The following is a 16,394-nucleotide window of genomic DNA, read 5'->3' as shown; positions in this document are numbered from 1 at the left end:
ACAGTAACAGTAACAAAATTACATCATAAAATGCTTTGAAACTCAGTTGCAATATTTACCTAGATAAACGTCTTCCTACATTGTAGGATTTAATCCAGAACATTACTTTCCTATTGTGTAACACTTAAAACAACATCAGCTAAAAAATTCCAGTATATGACTACTCATTCCCTTAACACAACGTTACAGAAAGCAACTGACATTATTGTAAAATGATCAAACATCTAGCAAGTGTCATTGTGCAAAGTTCAATGGTACTTTTTATAATCAATAATTGCAAGTATAAGAGTTACTTTTTGACTCTCCAACATTGGCATTGTTGTTGAATCTCTGCAACAAGAGAAAGGTCAAATATATATATATTTATATATTTTGTTCTCTCTGATTCCCTTTATATATATATATATAGAGAGAGAGAGAGAGAGAGAGAGCGAGAGAGAGAGAGAGAGAGAGAGAGAGCGAGAGAGAGAGAGAGAGAGAGAGAGAGAGAGAGAGAGAGCGAGAGAGAGAGAGAGAGAGAGAGAGAGAGAGAGATTGAAAGAGAGATTGAAAGAGAGATTGAGAGAGAGAGAGATTGAGAGAGAGAGATTGAGGGAGAGATTGAGAGAGAGAGATTGAGAGAGAGAGAGAGAGAGAGAGAGAGAGAGAGAGGTTGAGATAGAGATAGAGAGGTTGAGAGAGAGATTAAATATATTACTTGGAGTTTTATTTAGTATTTACATCTTTGGATGGAAATTTATAAGAAGCCAAAATCTAAGTATTATTGCAGGTTAAACAATTTAGAAATGATACATTTTACAAAAGTAAGCATCGTTGTTTTTGTGATGGCTGTGATACCTCGATGTCAGTCTCTTCCTGACAAATCAACATTGTGCCCAGTTGTACAAGGACTTCCGGGTCTCAATGGAAGAGACGGAAGAGATGGTGTTATTGGTCCTAAAGGGGAGCCAGGTAAGTTCATTATATGAAATATAGATCTGGTTTTATAAAGAACTACAATTTTGACGTGATAGTATAAAAATATAATGGTAAAATATAACATTAATGAAACAAATAATGAGTTCCAGAATTTGATCTAATTAGTATGAACTACTTAAGAAGAATATGACTAAAGTCTTAAAGATCAGGCCTAGCACTTATTTTATGATTTGTCTATATCATGGAAAAATCAGGGGAACAGTTAAAAAAATAAAATACTCTATAAACAAAAATCAGGTTTACTTTATAATTTTATGTCTCTTTCACAGAGACAATGTAAATCTGCAAGAAGATTTAAAAAGAAAAATAAGCTACAATAAAATAGAAAAACAAAAATCAAGGAAGTTTCTAGATTTTAAATTCTAATATAGGGCTAGATTACAAGTGGCACGCTAACTTTTGCGCAAGATATCAGGTTTTTTTTGCTTTTAGCTTTTGTCAGAAGGAGTGCTCGTATCACATATGGTATAAGGTGTTCATATACACATTGTAGCCCTTTGCAGTCAAATACCTAAAAACATAAAAAAGCATGTTTATTCAATATTTAATAATGCACTAAAATTTTTATTTACTGTAAATATTTTACATTACAATGTCCTTCACATAGGGGAATATGTTCTATGTATTGATCATTAGATATTCCTATATATATACAGTATATATATATATATATATATATATATATGTACATATCTATACCTATATATATATTCATATAGACTCTCTATTGAAGTCTGTGGGAGAATAGGTTAATGCGGTCATAATATCCAAAGTCCAGCTCTTTGTGTGTGTTAGGCTTCATGTGAGCGTTAGCTTTTTACTTTCAACTTATATGCGCACTACCCAACGCAAACAAAAAGTTGACTTCTGGTGAAGTTAACGCACGAGCGGGAGTGCTAAATTTTGTGCCACTTGTAATCGAGCTCATAATGAGAGTACTTCAATAGAGTATGTCAATAAATAGCAAACCCCTTTAATTGGGCTAACAATGTACATTAAGACCTTCCCTTCTTCAGTTACGAACCAATACATGATAATAGAAAATTCTCAGTAAATTTTAAAATGCACTATTTGCAATCATTTTTATAACAGTCAAATATATATATATTTAAAATGGCGTACCATTGCCAAGATGTAACATATCCAAAATTAGAGTGAAAATTAAGTGTAGAATTTAATTTGGGACCAAAGCAAAAGAAATTTAAGCAAAATCTGAATCATTCTATACAACATGTATACAGACATCCCAAGTCTCCCTGAAGTTCAGGGAGTCTCCCTGATTGTAATAGCGGCTCCCTGATGCCAGCAAATGGAATGCAATCTCCCTGAAACTCCAAGTACCATGATCCAATGTGGCCCAAATCCAGAAAAGTGTTTCTTTAAGGAATGCTTTTAGTTGCTGGGACGTTATAGAACCCTCAAAGCATACATCAGTAACCAAAATGCCCCCACTGATTCTAATAAAATAAAAACACAAAGACTACCTTATTTACTGCACGTAATTAAACTTCGTATTCTAAAATATTTCAGCATTCAACAAGCGTACGATCACTGGAAAATAGGTTTGTTGTATGTGGTTGTGCAATAAAGCTACTTTTTTTAATGTGACTTTAGTGGGAAGCTACTTTAATCATAAATCTCTATCTTATTTAGGGTTTCAAGGTGTCCAATATATAACTGGGAGGGGGGGTGGCGGCGCAGTAGCGGGAGAAGCTACCTTCCTGAAATGAGTTTTTGCAGGTTGGGATGTCTGTGTATATATATATATATCATTTTTTTATTTATTTTTTCACATCAGTTAAAAACAACTATTTTTCTTTTTTTTTTATATTATACATGGGATGCTATATTTGCTGTAACTTGTTCAATACCCAAGACGTTTGCAATTTAGGAGAGCAGCAAAATGTATTAAATCCATTGAAATAATTGATTGGTCGTTCTGCTTTTGATTGTAGGACTTGCAGGACAAACTGGATCACCAGGATTAAGAGGAATGCCAGGGCCTTCAGGAAAAGCCGGTCCCCAAGGGGCCAAAGGAAATCAAGGAGACAAAGGAATCAATGGTATTCAAGGTAAAAAAATAAATAAAAAAATATGCATAAACTAATGCGTGAAAAATAAAATAAAATACCAATGTTGTATTTCATATTAAGTAAAAAAAAAAATTATGTCTGTAATGTATATATTTTATGTTATATTTATTTAAAGGTGTTCAAGGACAAAAGGGAGAAAAGGGTTCAATAGGAACTACAGGTGCACCAGGGCCTTCAGGATTACAAGGAACTAAGGGTGCAATTGGTCCTCCAGGAATCCCAGGAGCCAAGGGTGATGCTGGAGCTAAAGGAGACAAAGGAAATCCAGGTCAGCAGAAACCCAAATGTGTTTAGATGCCTTTTTTTTTATATATATTTAAGAATGTGTGTGTTTATATATAATACAATATAATAGTTTAGCTATTAATTAATATATTAATCTATGGGGTTTTATTTTAAGGAATTCTAGGACAAAAAGGAGAAAAGGGTTCAATAGGTTCTCCTGGCACAACAGGTCTAAATGGACCCCCTGGTCTTAAGGGTGCTGCAGGTCCAACAGGTCCTCCTGGAATTCGAGGTGCCACTGGGGATAAAGGAACCAGGGGAGATCCAGGTACACAAGGTTTAGAAGAAAATAATGATTAATCTTATTAGAAGCTCCAGGTTAATAGGCAGAGACTGTGCTATATGCGGATAAAATATCAACTGTACTGGTGAAATGGAAAACATTTTCATTCAGTTTTAGAGCATTTGTGCTGAATTCTAGAAAACAATAACGTCATTATATTTACTCAGCAAATGTTGCATTATGCATGTTTTTTGGTATATTTTGATTTACTACAATTATTAAAGTATGTAACCTGCTAATTAACTGAATTACTAGGGAATTACTAGTATCCAGTGATCATTCTATGTATTTTTATTCATTAAAGGAACATGAAACCCAACATTTCTTACATAATTTAGGTAGAACATACAATTTTAAACAACTTTCCAGTTTATTTCTATTATCACATTGTTTTATTCTCTCTGTATCATTTGTTGAAGGAGCAGCAATGCACTTATGGTTTCTAACTGAACGCATGGTTGAGCCATTGACAATAGGCATATATATGCAGCCAACAATCAGCAGCAAGAACCTAGGTTCTTTGCTGCTTCTGAGCTTACCTAGATAAACCTTTCAGCAAAGGATAACAAGAGAAGGAAACAAATTAAAAAAACAGAAGTAAATTGGAAAGTTGTTTGAAATTGTATTCTCTGTCTAAATCATGAATGTCTAATTATGACTTTACTATGTATTGTAATGGATATTTTGCTAAATTACAGAAAAAAAAGTGTGAAATACAATGTATTCAATAAATAATGTGTTGAACATGTTTGCTTTCATAGTCATTTTTAGGTAAACTTTTCAACCAAGTATATTTTGATTTATTACATCAATTAAAGGGACACTAAACCCAAAACAATTATCTCATGATTCAAGTAGAGAATACAATTTTAAACAACATTCCAATTTACTTCTATTATCTAATTTGTTTCATTCTTTAGATATCCTTTGTTGAAGAAATAGCAATGCACATGGGTGAGCCAATCACACAAGGCTCAATCAGCAGCTACTGAACCTATTTAGATATGCTTTTAAGCAAAATATATCAAGATAATGAAGCAAATTAGATAATAGAAGTAAATTAGAAAGTAGTTTAAAATTGTATGCTCTTTCTAAATCATAAAATAAACATTTTGGGTTTAATGTCCCTTTAAGGATCTACTTGAAATACAGTACATGCTGAAAACCCATAACAACACATAACGATTTCTGTTGATTTTGTTTCACTCTTATTTTAAGGTCTGCAAGGACTGAAAGGAGAAAAGGGTTCCATGGGTTCTCCTGGTGCAACGGGTCCAACTGGAACCCCAGGTGCTAAGGGTGCTGCAGGTCCAACAGGTCCTCCTGGAATTGCAGGAGCTAAGGGAGCCACTGGTGCTACAGGAGAAAAGGGAACCCCAGGTACATGGTTCTTACACTAAAATAGTGAAACATTTACTAGAAACTCCATTAGTATGCAGTCCCCTTAAACCATAGATTCTGATGATGTACCGACAGTTGTTCTATTCATTTTTTTATGCAAACTATCGGCTAGATTACGAGTTTTGTCGGTAATGGTGTGCGGTGCTAACGAGCATTTTATGCTCACCGCTCACCTACAGACAACGCTTGTATTACGGGTATTTATAAACCCGGCGTTAAAAGTGAGCGGAGACCAACATTTTGCTCCATCTCCCCTCAATACTAGCGCTGCTTACGGTAGCGGTGAGCTGGTAAAACGTGCTTGTGCATGATTTCCCCATAGGAATCTATGGGGAAGAGCCGGCTGAAAAAAAACCTAACACCTGCAAAAAAGCAGCGTTCAGCTCCTAACGCAGCCCCATTGATTCCTATGGGGAAATAAATTTTATGTCTACACCTAACAACCTAACATGAACCCCGAGTCTAAACACCCCTAATCTTACATTTATTAACCCCTAATCTGCCATCCCCGACATAGCCGACACCTACATTATATTATTAACCCCTAATCTGCCACTCCGGACACCGCCACCACCTTCATTATTCATATGAACCCCTAATCTGCTGCCCCCAACATCGCCAATACCTACATAATATTTATTAACCCATAAACAATTGACGTAAGTGGATTTGCGGTATTTTCGAGTCTGGCCAAAAAAGTGAGCAGTGAGCCTGTCATTTCAAGACTTGTAATACCAGCGGGCGTTAAAAAGCAGCGTTGGGACCTCTCAACGCTGCTTTTTAAGGCTAACGCAAGACTCGTAATCTAGGCGTATGTTTACTTAATTAGCCCTTTTAGGATGTGCACAGATCTCAACATGTTTTATGGCACTTTAAATTATATTATATATATTATATCGGATCAGGTCCGCAAGACCATTGTTAAATAGGCCTCTAGGATTCAAACAGATCATTTAAATTGTATCCAGAAGTAAAATGTTTTCAGCATAGAATAACTAAAGCCATATAAATAATACAGTAATTTGTGTCTATAGCAGTATTTTTCAATTCCTAATAATTGTTTAAACAGAGGCAAAACTGTGCAAGGAAAATAAGGAATATTCAAAAATGTGTATCACTTTTTTGTTTCTTTATTTCTTTATTTTTTTGTCCCACATTTAGATTCAACAATGGCTATAAAGGTTACAAACTTAGAGAACAAAATAACTGCTCTAGAAAAACGTCTGTCATCTCTTCATAAAGGTGATTATCACATCCAATCTAATCTATATTACATGCCTCTGTTTTGCTCTAACATCTTCACCAATATTTTCTAAAAAAAAAAAAAAAAAAAAAAAAAAAGCATATGTATCCATTTTCCAGAACATTAAACATAATTATGATAAAAATTATTAAAACATTTTGCAAAATTATACAAGAGAATTAAAGACAAATTATAGAAACAAAACTAAAATTAGATTAGACATCAAGGTCATGGTGGTGAGACAGAGACAAGAGATGAGGTTATGTCTTTTGCTGATGGTAGTTTCTATAAGGTTTGGTAATGTGCCTATCATTTGAATGGGTTACATGATAGGCTTCTTTACCTAAATTAACTTTGAGGGAGCTTTTCAAATTAAGAAGATTGGGCTAGGAACAGAGGAAGTTAGGGATTCACAAGGTTCAGTGATAACACAGAGAAAGTCTTGTAGATAGTTATAGTAAAACGTAATTGTTAAAGACAACACATGAGCAGAGTACAGGGCCGCCATCAGGGGGTGACAGGGGTGACTCCTGTCAGGGGCCCAATGGGCCAAGGGGGCCCCATGAGTCAAGAACTAAAAAAAAAAAAAAAAAAAAAAAAAATTTTTTTTTTTTTTAATTTTGGCAGCCACCAGTGGGTACTACAGCATAATGCTAATTGAGCATGGGAAATGTTATTACAAGGAGTAAAGTATTAGTATTTGAGAGGATTTTTGAGTGTGCACTAAACCACTATGCATAGTGTGAGACAGACTTGGCACTTTGTACAGTGTGTGCCTGAGTCAGACGGCAGATCACTTTCATTTGCAGAGGAGGTAGGACTTACTTAGCATTTTTTTTATTTCTTTGTGGAATTTCAGATTGTAACTTCAGTGTGGTAGTAGTTGTATGGTGGGGCAGGGGTCCATAAAACACATTTTTTTAGCAATATGTAGCAGTGTATTTATGATTATTTGACAATGCTGTAGAAATTCTATATTTAAAGCCACGTAGAAATTTTTCCTCCTCAATACACAAATGGTAGGTGCCCTTTTGGAAGATATTAGTTTTTTTTATTACTATATATATTTTCATTACATTCCAGTTTACTGCCCCTTTATGCAAGGACTTTCCAGATGCAAGGAGGCATTTTATCTAATATTTTTACATCTGCATAAAATGTTACTCTCAGACTAAGATTGCTCAGTGTTTGAAATGAGACAGGTTAGCTTAACACTGTTCAGTTTACACTACAGCTGACTTAATTTTTAAATACATACCAACAAGTCTAAATCCTGCATTTAACCAGATCTAATGGTATGAGTATCACAGCTTATGGTTCCACCAAGACCATATAGAGTACAGCATTTTCAAAATACATAAGTACAACTGACAGATGGGAACATTTGTACACTATATTTGAAATGGTGCTCTTGGTTGGGTTAAATGGGGGAAAAACAAACAAACATATGTCAACCTTTTAAAAGTACTTTTCTTCATCTAGTCATCTACCCAGATAATTAATGTACAATTTTGAATTCACATAATTATTTTTGTTTACACATTTACAAATATGATTCTTTAAAAAGTGTTCTCTTAATTTCTGCAATTTTTTTATCATGCATGTTTTTATCATGCACTGTTGATTTAGGGGATGCAAGGTGCATAAATATTTCCTCCTGTGAGTGTTTCTGTGGGTGTCTGTGTTTATGTCTTTGTGCTTTGGTTTGTGTCTCTATGAGTGTGTATGTATTTTTTTTCTGTGGGTCTCTCTATGAGGGTGGGTGTGTATGTATTTGTGCCTTTTCAGTGGATGTCTGTAAGGGTGTGTGCATATGCCTTTGAGCTTTTTCTATGGGTGTCTCTGCGAGGGTGTGTGTATGTTTGCCTTTGTGTATTTTCTCTGGATGCCTTTGTGAGGGTGGGTGTGTATGTCTGTTTTCTGTGGATGTCTCTGTGAGGGTGTGTGTGTGTATGTATGTATGTCTGTGTTTTCTGTGGATCTCTCTGTGAAGGTGTGTGTTTTCTGTGGGTGTCTCTTTGAGGGTATGTGTATGTGTTTGTGTGTTTTCTGTGGATGTCTCAGTGAGAGTGTGTGTGTGTATGTCTTTCTGTGTTTTATGTGGTTGTCTCTCTGTGTGTGTATGTCTTTGTGTGTTTTCTGTGGGTGTCTCTGTGTGTGTGTATGTCTTTATGTGTTTTCTGAGGCTGTCTATGTTGGTGTTTCCTTGGGTGTATGTGCAAGTTTGTGTGTGTGTGTGTGTGTGTGTGTGTGTCCATCCATCGTCTGTTCCTTTTTAGGACATTTTGACCTTACTACTGATTATTCACATCTATCTACAGACTTTGAGACTAAGAGACCTTTATGGAAGTCACCAATCCACCATTTAATCTTTAAATTATTGTTTAGGCAGTTCAGGGCCCTTCCTTTCAGCCACTGCATGCTGTTGTCATTATTTAGTTGGCATCTTCCTTTACAAAAAGATAATCAGAACTCCATATTTTGTTTTCTAAATCACCTTTTTTTTACAAAACTGTAGTCTACCTCATTACTTGTCAGGTCAATGTAATCAAGTGCTGAGTGTCTGTTTGGGTGTCTGTGTCTGAGTGTGTTTGTGTGTTTCTTTGCGTGTCTGCTAGAGTGTCTATATGTGAATCCTTATGTGTATGTGTGTGTGTGTGTTTCAGAGTATGAGTGTGTCTGTGTGTTTGTATATTACTACCTTTACAACATTTTCAAGTTTAAATAGACACTTAAGAATAAAGTGCATATACATTTTAGTCACCTGGTCAAAAATTGCACATGTCAAAGGAGAGGGGGGGGGGGGGGCCTGATCAATGGTTAAGTCAGGGGCCCCAAAATTTCTAGTGGCGGCCCTGGCAGAGTATAAAGAGTGAGTTGGTGTTTGGATGAGAATTTAATGACAAAAGCATACAAGACTGTCTGTGTTGTAGTTTAGAATTTGGGATTTTAATTACATGATTATTAGTGATTTGTTTTCCTTTTATCAGTGAGCTACTTCCAAGGCCTAGTGATGACATCAGGGAATAAAATCTATGTAACAAATGGAAAAGAAGCAGATTATGTCACTGCACAAGCAACATGTGAAAAGGCTCATGGGACATTACCAACTCCACTGAATAGTGGTGAGAATGCTGCTCTCTACCAGGTGACAAAGACATTAGGCAGGAGGGCATACATTGGTATTAACGACAAGAACAATGAAGGCAGCTTTGTGTATCTTAACGGAAAACCCATTGTTTACAAGAACTGGCACACAAAGGAACCCAATGGAGGAAAAAGTGAAAACTGTGGGGAAATAACTGAACTTGGGCAATGGAATGACAAAAGTTGTGACCACAAGAATATTATTATATGTGAATTTGAATCATAAATTGCTTCAAGATTTCACGTGTACATATAGCTCATTCTTTTAAATGTTAATATTTATTTGATAGTTTTTTGTTTTTTTTTAATTTTTGGATCTGGACTTTTAGCTGCTATCTTTTTAAATGTACCATGTTTATCACTTTTTTATAATAAATATATTTGTGAGATTTTCACTTTAAATACATTTTGTAGTGTCAATGTTTTTTTTTAACATTTGAATGCTAGAAGAATTGTCCATTTTGATTTTTAAATGTTTCTGAAACACATATGTTAGTATTCAAATATAATTGGCTAGATTACAAGTGGAGCACTAATTTATCACGCACCCGTAAACAAATTTGTCCATTTACGGACGCATAATAAATAACCAGCCATTACAAGTGGCTGGTTAATTCTACCACGAACTCCCAGTAGCAATTAGTGCTCCTGAAATTAACTAGAGATCAGATCTCTGGTTATTTTTAAAAATGTCCCCCAATTGCCCCCAAAATAAACTGTGAGGTTCCTTTGTAAAACAAAGTATCGTAGCATCTTTATTTTGATTTTTTTTAAAAAATTGTTTTAGGGGTTAAAGTGAGCGTGTGTGGGTGTTAGAAAGAAGAAAAAAAAACACCTAAAAGTACCTTTACATTGCAGTCTATGGGGACTGTGTGTTCGATTTAAATATATACAGTGTGTGTATATACATATAAACTCATAAATACAGTATATATGTATAAATTCACATACATATATATTTTTTATTTGCTGCCCATCGCTGCATGACTAATCCCCTTCACTGTGTTTGGTTCTTGGCCATGTCTCACGGCATAAGAACAAGGCTCCCATTGGTACCTATGGAAGAGCGCTTTAGTGAGCACAAAGTGTCCTTACAATGTAAATGCGAGGTTGCGTTCGCATTGCGCTCAACTTGTAATACCAGCTCACATTTGCATGCACCGGTATTACTGAGTGGAGCGCAAATATCGTGCTCGGAAAAGCGCAATTTTGCTCTCCACTCATAATCTAGCCCAAAATATGAATATTTGAACATCAGATGTGACATTTGGGTATTCAAAAATAATATTCAAATATTACATTGCAATTTATGTTGCAAAGACTCATTTAATCATGTTGACTAGACATTTAATACATTTGCCCCTTTAATCATAAACTATCTGACACCTCAGTTATGGTGGTCTTAAATCATCCCAGACTAAATTACCCAGGATGAGTGGCAAGCAGGGGAAGGGGCTGCACAAGTAAATATTTACAATTATAAATGATGGGCAGTGGGTGCTGCCTTTATGGCCCCAAATGTAGGTGAATAGGTTCCCTGGCTAGGAACATTACCCAATCGCACCTTAATAAACATAAATTTAAATTGTCATTATTCAGATACAGTGTAAAAACCACCCTGTTTACTATTACTATCAAATTTATCTCTTTCTTTTAGTATTTACTTTTTTCATGAAAGTATACTGAGGTAGGAACAGGTTCTTGCATGGGTTTGGCGTGAGTCTTGAACGCTTTATGGCAGCAGTTACAGTGTTATATGTACAGTGGTCAAGCTACACATGTGTCCCTGAACCTCAGTATGCAAAAGAAACTGAGCTCCAACAAATGATACTAAAAAAAAGCTGTCAATTTATTATAAAAATTGGAAAGATTTGAAATGTATATATTTGATTATTGTTTCTTTAAAGTGCCATAAAACATGTTGAGATCTGTGCATATCCTAAAAGGGCTAATTAAGTAAAAATAGTTTGCATGAAAAAATTGTTTACAAATTGCTGGCAAGTATTTTAAAATAATTTTCAAAAATAAGCAAAAATTACTTATCAGTGTTTAGACACAGGCATTGCATTTCAACTGAGGTCACAGCTTCTAGGCATGTTCCAGCAGATAATCACTGTGCACTTTTGCATTCTACCAAAGAACAATAGATATAGATACAACCATAGAAGGAAATGTGTGGAGGGAGTTAGGTTAGAGCTTTACAATTCGGAAACTTAAAAGAATGGGTTAATGGCGAGGCACTGCAGTATAAATTTGCAGGTAACGTAATTAAAGTACATATTATTATATTTTGTTTCTACCCCAACTTGTTTTATGTCCCTTTAAAGGATTACTTTCTGTTATAATTTTTAAGCTAAACAACTAACATATTAAAGTTAATAAACATTAATTAAAACCTACTGACCTATATTTTCTCCAAAACGAAGTTTCATAACGTTCTAAAAGTTATATCTTTTATTTGCCGATGATGTCACGTTATCCTGCCCACTATTTTCAGCACTGCATGTTCAAAATACTTAAAACAATAACTTTGTGTTTAAAGTGCCATTTTGAAACCTAGGTATTGTAAACGGATTGGTACAGAGCAAAGGATACCCACGGAGTGGGTTTGGAAAACAATTAAATTTGCAGACAAGATTTCTGATATACGGTAGAGATATGTTAATGAAATGCTATTGATAAAAAGCGTATTTGGGGTAGTTAGTTAGTAACAGGCATAGAAAATATTTACTTACAGTGGCCCTTTAAGTATAAAAAAAAACTGTATTCAAATGAATTAGGCAGTCATCCTCTATAGTCTTGAATCAATTAACCATCCTTTTTCTTATCCATTGGCCTCTGCAGAAACTATCTTGAATAACCAGAGGAAAAAAATCTGTTTATTCAAGTGTTTCTTATGTTTTCCTGTTCTATTCTTGTAACTTTGATCACAATCTTCCACTTGTTTTCTATAGCTAAGAGTTTCTGACCTGTGGTCAATATTGTCAGTATGCTTTCCACTGATCACAATCCTAAAATGCTTCTGCCTTTACTACCATTGAAGCCCAAAATATTTACCTCCTGAAAACAACACAAAATCATTATCTGTATCGTTAATCTCCTAATTTTAAAATCCATAACCAAAGATGTACATTAGTCACAAACAAATCTTTTTTTTTTTTTTTTATATTTTTATTTAGGAATAAAATACAAAAGTGATAAACAAGACAAACAAAATTTAATGTTGTGAATTTAGCAATTACATAACAGGTAGAAGGACCTGTATGTTTATTAATTCCTTTTAAAAATGTGCAGTGATTTTGATATGTGTCGTGTATGACTAAACCTGTTGTGCTACAAAATTAAAGATGTGTATATACCTTTTTTAAAGGACCACTCAATGCAGTTGAATTGCATAATTAAGTGCATAATAAAAAGACAATGATTTAACACCTAGGGGCTGATTTATCAAGGCCTGTATGGTGCTGTATGCACCTCTTTCCGCACTAGCCTTCAGGCTCGCCGGAAACATAAGTTAAGAAGCAGCGGTGTTAAGACCGGTGCTCCTTAACTCATCCGCCACTTCTGAAGCGGCGGATAGCAATCCGCCTAATCGCATACGATTGGGTTGATTGACACCCCTGCTAGCGGCTAATTGGCCGCGAATGTGCAGGGGGCAGCATTGCACAAGCATTTCACTAGAAATACTTGTGCAATGATAAATGCAGACATCGTATGCTGTCAGCATTTATCGATGTGCAGCGGATATGATCGCTATAGTGGATTATGTCCGTCCGCACATTGACCTCTGGCTCGGAGTGGGTTCATCCTTGAAAAAAAATCCAGCGCAGAGCATCCTCTTAATATGATAGCCACCATATACTGAATCTTCAATGCAAGGGAGCCTTTTCAAAATGGTGTCCCTTGCATTCCTATTGGCTAATTTGATTTTTGAAATTCAAATCAGCCAATAGTATGAGAGCTACTGAAATCCTATTGGCTGTTCAAATCAGCCAATAGGATGAGAGCTACTTAAATTCTATTGGCTGATTTGAAAAGCCAATAGAATTTTAGCAGCTCTCATCTTATTGGCTGATTTGAATAGCCAATAGGATTTCAGTAACTACAATGCCCATACAAATGCCCTTTTCAGGGCAATGGGTAGCTTAGGTTTTTGTTAATTAGGTTTTTATTTTGGGCGGTTGATTGGGTGGTGGGTTTTACTGTTGGGAGGTCTTTGTATTTTTTTCAGGTAAAAAAAGTACCTTTAGGACAAAGGCCCACAAAAAGCCCTTTTAAGGGCTATTGGTAGTGTTTTGTAGGCTAGAGGGTTTTTTTTATTTTGGGGGGCTTTTTTATTTTTATAGGGCTTTTAGATTAGGTGTTTTTATTTTGGATAATTTTCTTTGTTATTTTTTGTAATTTAGTGTTTGTTATTATTTGTTATTTAGTGTTTTTTTATTTTTTTGCAATTTAGTATTTTTTTATTTTTTGTAATTGTAGATATTTTTTTTTTAGTAGTGTTAGGTTTTTTTAATGTGTAATTTAGTTTATTTAATTTGTAGTTATTTTAATTTTAGTATAATAGTAATGTTAGTTTCATTTATAGTTTAAACTTAGGTTTTTTTAATTTCACAGGTAAGTTTTTATTTATTTTAAGATAGGGATCTTGTCATTTCAATTTAAAGTTAGGGGGTTGTTAGATTTAGGGGTCAATAGTTTTTGGCGATGTGGGGGGCTTACGGTTTAGAGTTGATAGGTTTATTTAGTGGCAGTGATGTGGAAGGCCAGAGGTTTAGGGGTTAATAACTTAATTTAGTGGCGGCGATGTCGGGGAGCAGTGGAATAGGGGTTAATATCTTTATTATAGTGGTGGCGATGTCGGGGAGCAGTGGAATAGGGGTTAATAAATTTTATTAGTGGCGGCGATGTCGGGAGCGGCAGATTAGGGGTTATTAAGTTTAATATAGTATTTGTGATGCGGGAGGGCCTCGGTTTAGGGGTTAATAGGTAGTTTATGGGTGTTAGTGTACTTTGTAACACTTTAGTTATGAGTTTTGTGTAACAGTTTTCTTGCGTAAAACTCATAACTACAGGTCTCGGATTGCGGAACGGATCGAGTCGGTATAAGCTGTAACGCAAGCTTTTTAGCCTCACCACAAAACATGTAATGGCAGCGCTATGGAAATCCCATGCAAAAAAACGTAATTTTTTTACAGGCTAAAATGCTTGCGGTACAGCTATACCAACAAGACTCGTAATGGCTGCGTTATTGTTTTAACGCGGAAATGGCCATTTTTTTCAGCGTTAAAACAAAAACATAAAACTTGTAATCTAGGTATCAGTTAGTAGCTATTTCATATAACTGGAATGGTTAAAAAATAAAAAGAAACAAAAACATCAACCAAGCTGAAATCACTTTTTTCTCTTGCCAATTCTAAAGAATTAGAGTGTGAGTCTGTGAGTGCACCACTTGGTTGGCTGTATGGGTCAATCTTCCAAAATAAATAAAGCTTTCAATCTAGTGGCTGGCCTTGGTAATCTCATTTACATGTTTTTAAAAAGACTTGTTCTACTAAAAACAATTAAATTATAAATTTAAAAAACAGTGTCTCACTGTGTGTCAGGAAACCCAGGTTTTATAGCGAGCTAGGGGCCACTCTGCTTAGAGCATCAGGAGGGTTAGGTGTGCTAGAAGAATGAGGCCACATACCTTTCAGTTAATTGTGCTTGTTTGCTTTCTACAGAAGTTTTTGCCTACAATAATCCTATCCATCAGTCTATTAAGATGTCACAGGTTTTTTTAAATTTATGGCTTTTCATCTTGCAGTGCTCCTGAACCACCCTGCTTCTTTACTGGTCCCAGATTGGAGTTAGCATCTGCCTTTTTTGGCTAAAAATGCAGTTGCCCTGTGAAACGTTGCTTCAAGCTCAACGGCAATAAGTATTGCTTGATCTCCTGTTCCTGTTTTTGCTTATGGGGATTTGGTGTGGTTATCTATGCTGAATTTGAAGTTGTTTTGTCCTTCTAGCCTCATATGGTCACACATTTTTTAATTTTCTGTTTATAAAATTATGACTCTAGAGGGTATCATTAACCCTTATGAAGTGCCGTTGTTGAGGCATGAAACAAGTAGGTTTTTTTACCATCTACTGACCATCAAAAACTGCACATTATGCATATGTTCACTTCTTAAAGGGACAGTAAAGTCAGAACTAAACTTTCATGATTCAGATAGGGCATGCAATTTTAAACAACTTTCCAATTTACTTTTATCATCAAATTTGCTTTGTTCCCTTGGTGGTATTTTTGAAAAGCTAAACCTAGCTAGGCTCAAACTGATTTCTAAACAGTTGAAAACCGCCTCCTAGCTCAGAGCATTTTAAAAGTTTTTCACAGTTAGACTGTGCTAGTTCACATGTGTCATATAGATAACATTGTGCTCACTCACGTGAAGTTATTTAGGAGTCTTCACTGATTGACTACACTGCATGTCTGTCAAAAGCACTTAGATAAGGAGGCTGTCTGCAAAGGCTTAGATACAAGGTAATCACAGAGGTAAAAAGTATATTACTATAACTGTGTTGGTTATGCAAAAACGGGGAATGGGTAATAAAGGGATTATCTATCTTTTTAAATAAGAAAATTTTTGCTGTACACTGTCCCTTTAACTGAAGAAATAAACGTTACTTTTTACCCTTTGTTGCTTCTGTGTGCCGTGTGTGCTGGATATTTGTTTGTTTGTTTTTATAGGAAGTTGTGTTCTTTTTCAAATTTCTCCTGTGGCTGTGAAGCTTGATTTTGCCTTGAATTATAGAATCCATCCAGTTTTTCAAGTATCTCTGTTCAAGAGATGTTGTGTCATCCTCTTTCCTCAACATTTTTCTCCAGCTCCACTTGTTCCTGTTAATGGTGTGGATGAATTTAAGTTTGATGAAATCTTGGACTCTTGTTTACATCATGGGTGTTTACAATGTTTGATCA

The 16,394-nt window shown here is 35.2% G+C and overlaps 1 protein-coding gene across 1 annotated transcript; it reads left to right on the top strand.

Moving 5' to 3' along the window:
* Positions 1–824: 824 nt before the first annotated feature.
* On the top strand, positions 825–9,656 carry LOC128640386 (pulmonary surfactant-associated protein D-like). The gene is made up of 7 exons (XM_053692878.1): positions 825–951; positions 2,934–3,050; positions 3,187–3,339; positions 3,472–3,516; positions 4,867–5,019; positions 6,202–6,282; positions 9,274–9,656. Exons 1-7 carry the CDS (start codon positions 825–827, stop codon positions 9,654–9,656), a joined length of 1,059 nt encoding a protein of 352 aa, XP_053548853.1.
* The last annotated feature ends 6,738 nt before the right edge of the window (positions 9,657–16,394 follow it).

This window comes from Bombina bombina, chromosome 9, assembly GCF_027579735.1.
Source record: "Bombina bombina isolate aBomBom1 chromosome 9, aBomBom1.pri, whole genome shotgun sequence".
Lineage (NCBI taxonomy): Eukaryota > Metazoa > Chordata > Amphibia > Anura > Bombinatoridae > Bombina > Bombina bombina.
This window is presented reverse-complemented; position numbering and strand designations above follow the sequence as displayed.

Excerpts from the sequence above, each read along its gene's own strand:
- LOC128640386 (XM_053692878.1), top strand. The coding sequence starts at position 825 with ATGGCTGTGATACCTCGATGTCAGTCTCTTCCTGACAAATCAACATTG. Across the intron at positions 952-2,933 it reads TGGTCCTAAAGGGGAGCCAG|GACTTGCAGGACAAACTGGA; the intron begins GTAAGTTCATTA and ends TTTTGATTGTAG. Across the intron at positions 3,340-3,471 it reads AGGAGACAAAGGAAATCCAG|GAATTCTAGGACAAAAAGGA; the intron begins GTCAGCAGAAAC and ends TTTTATTTTAAG.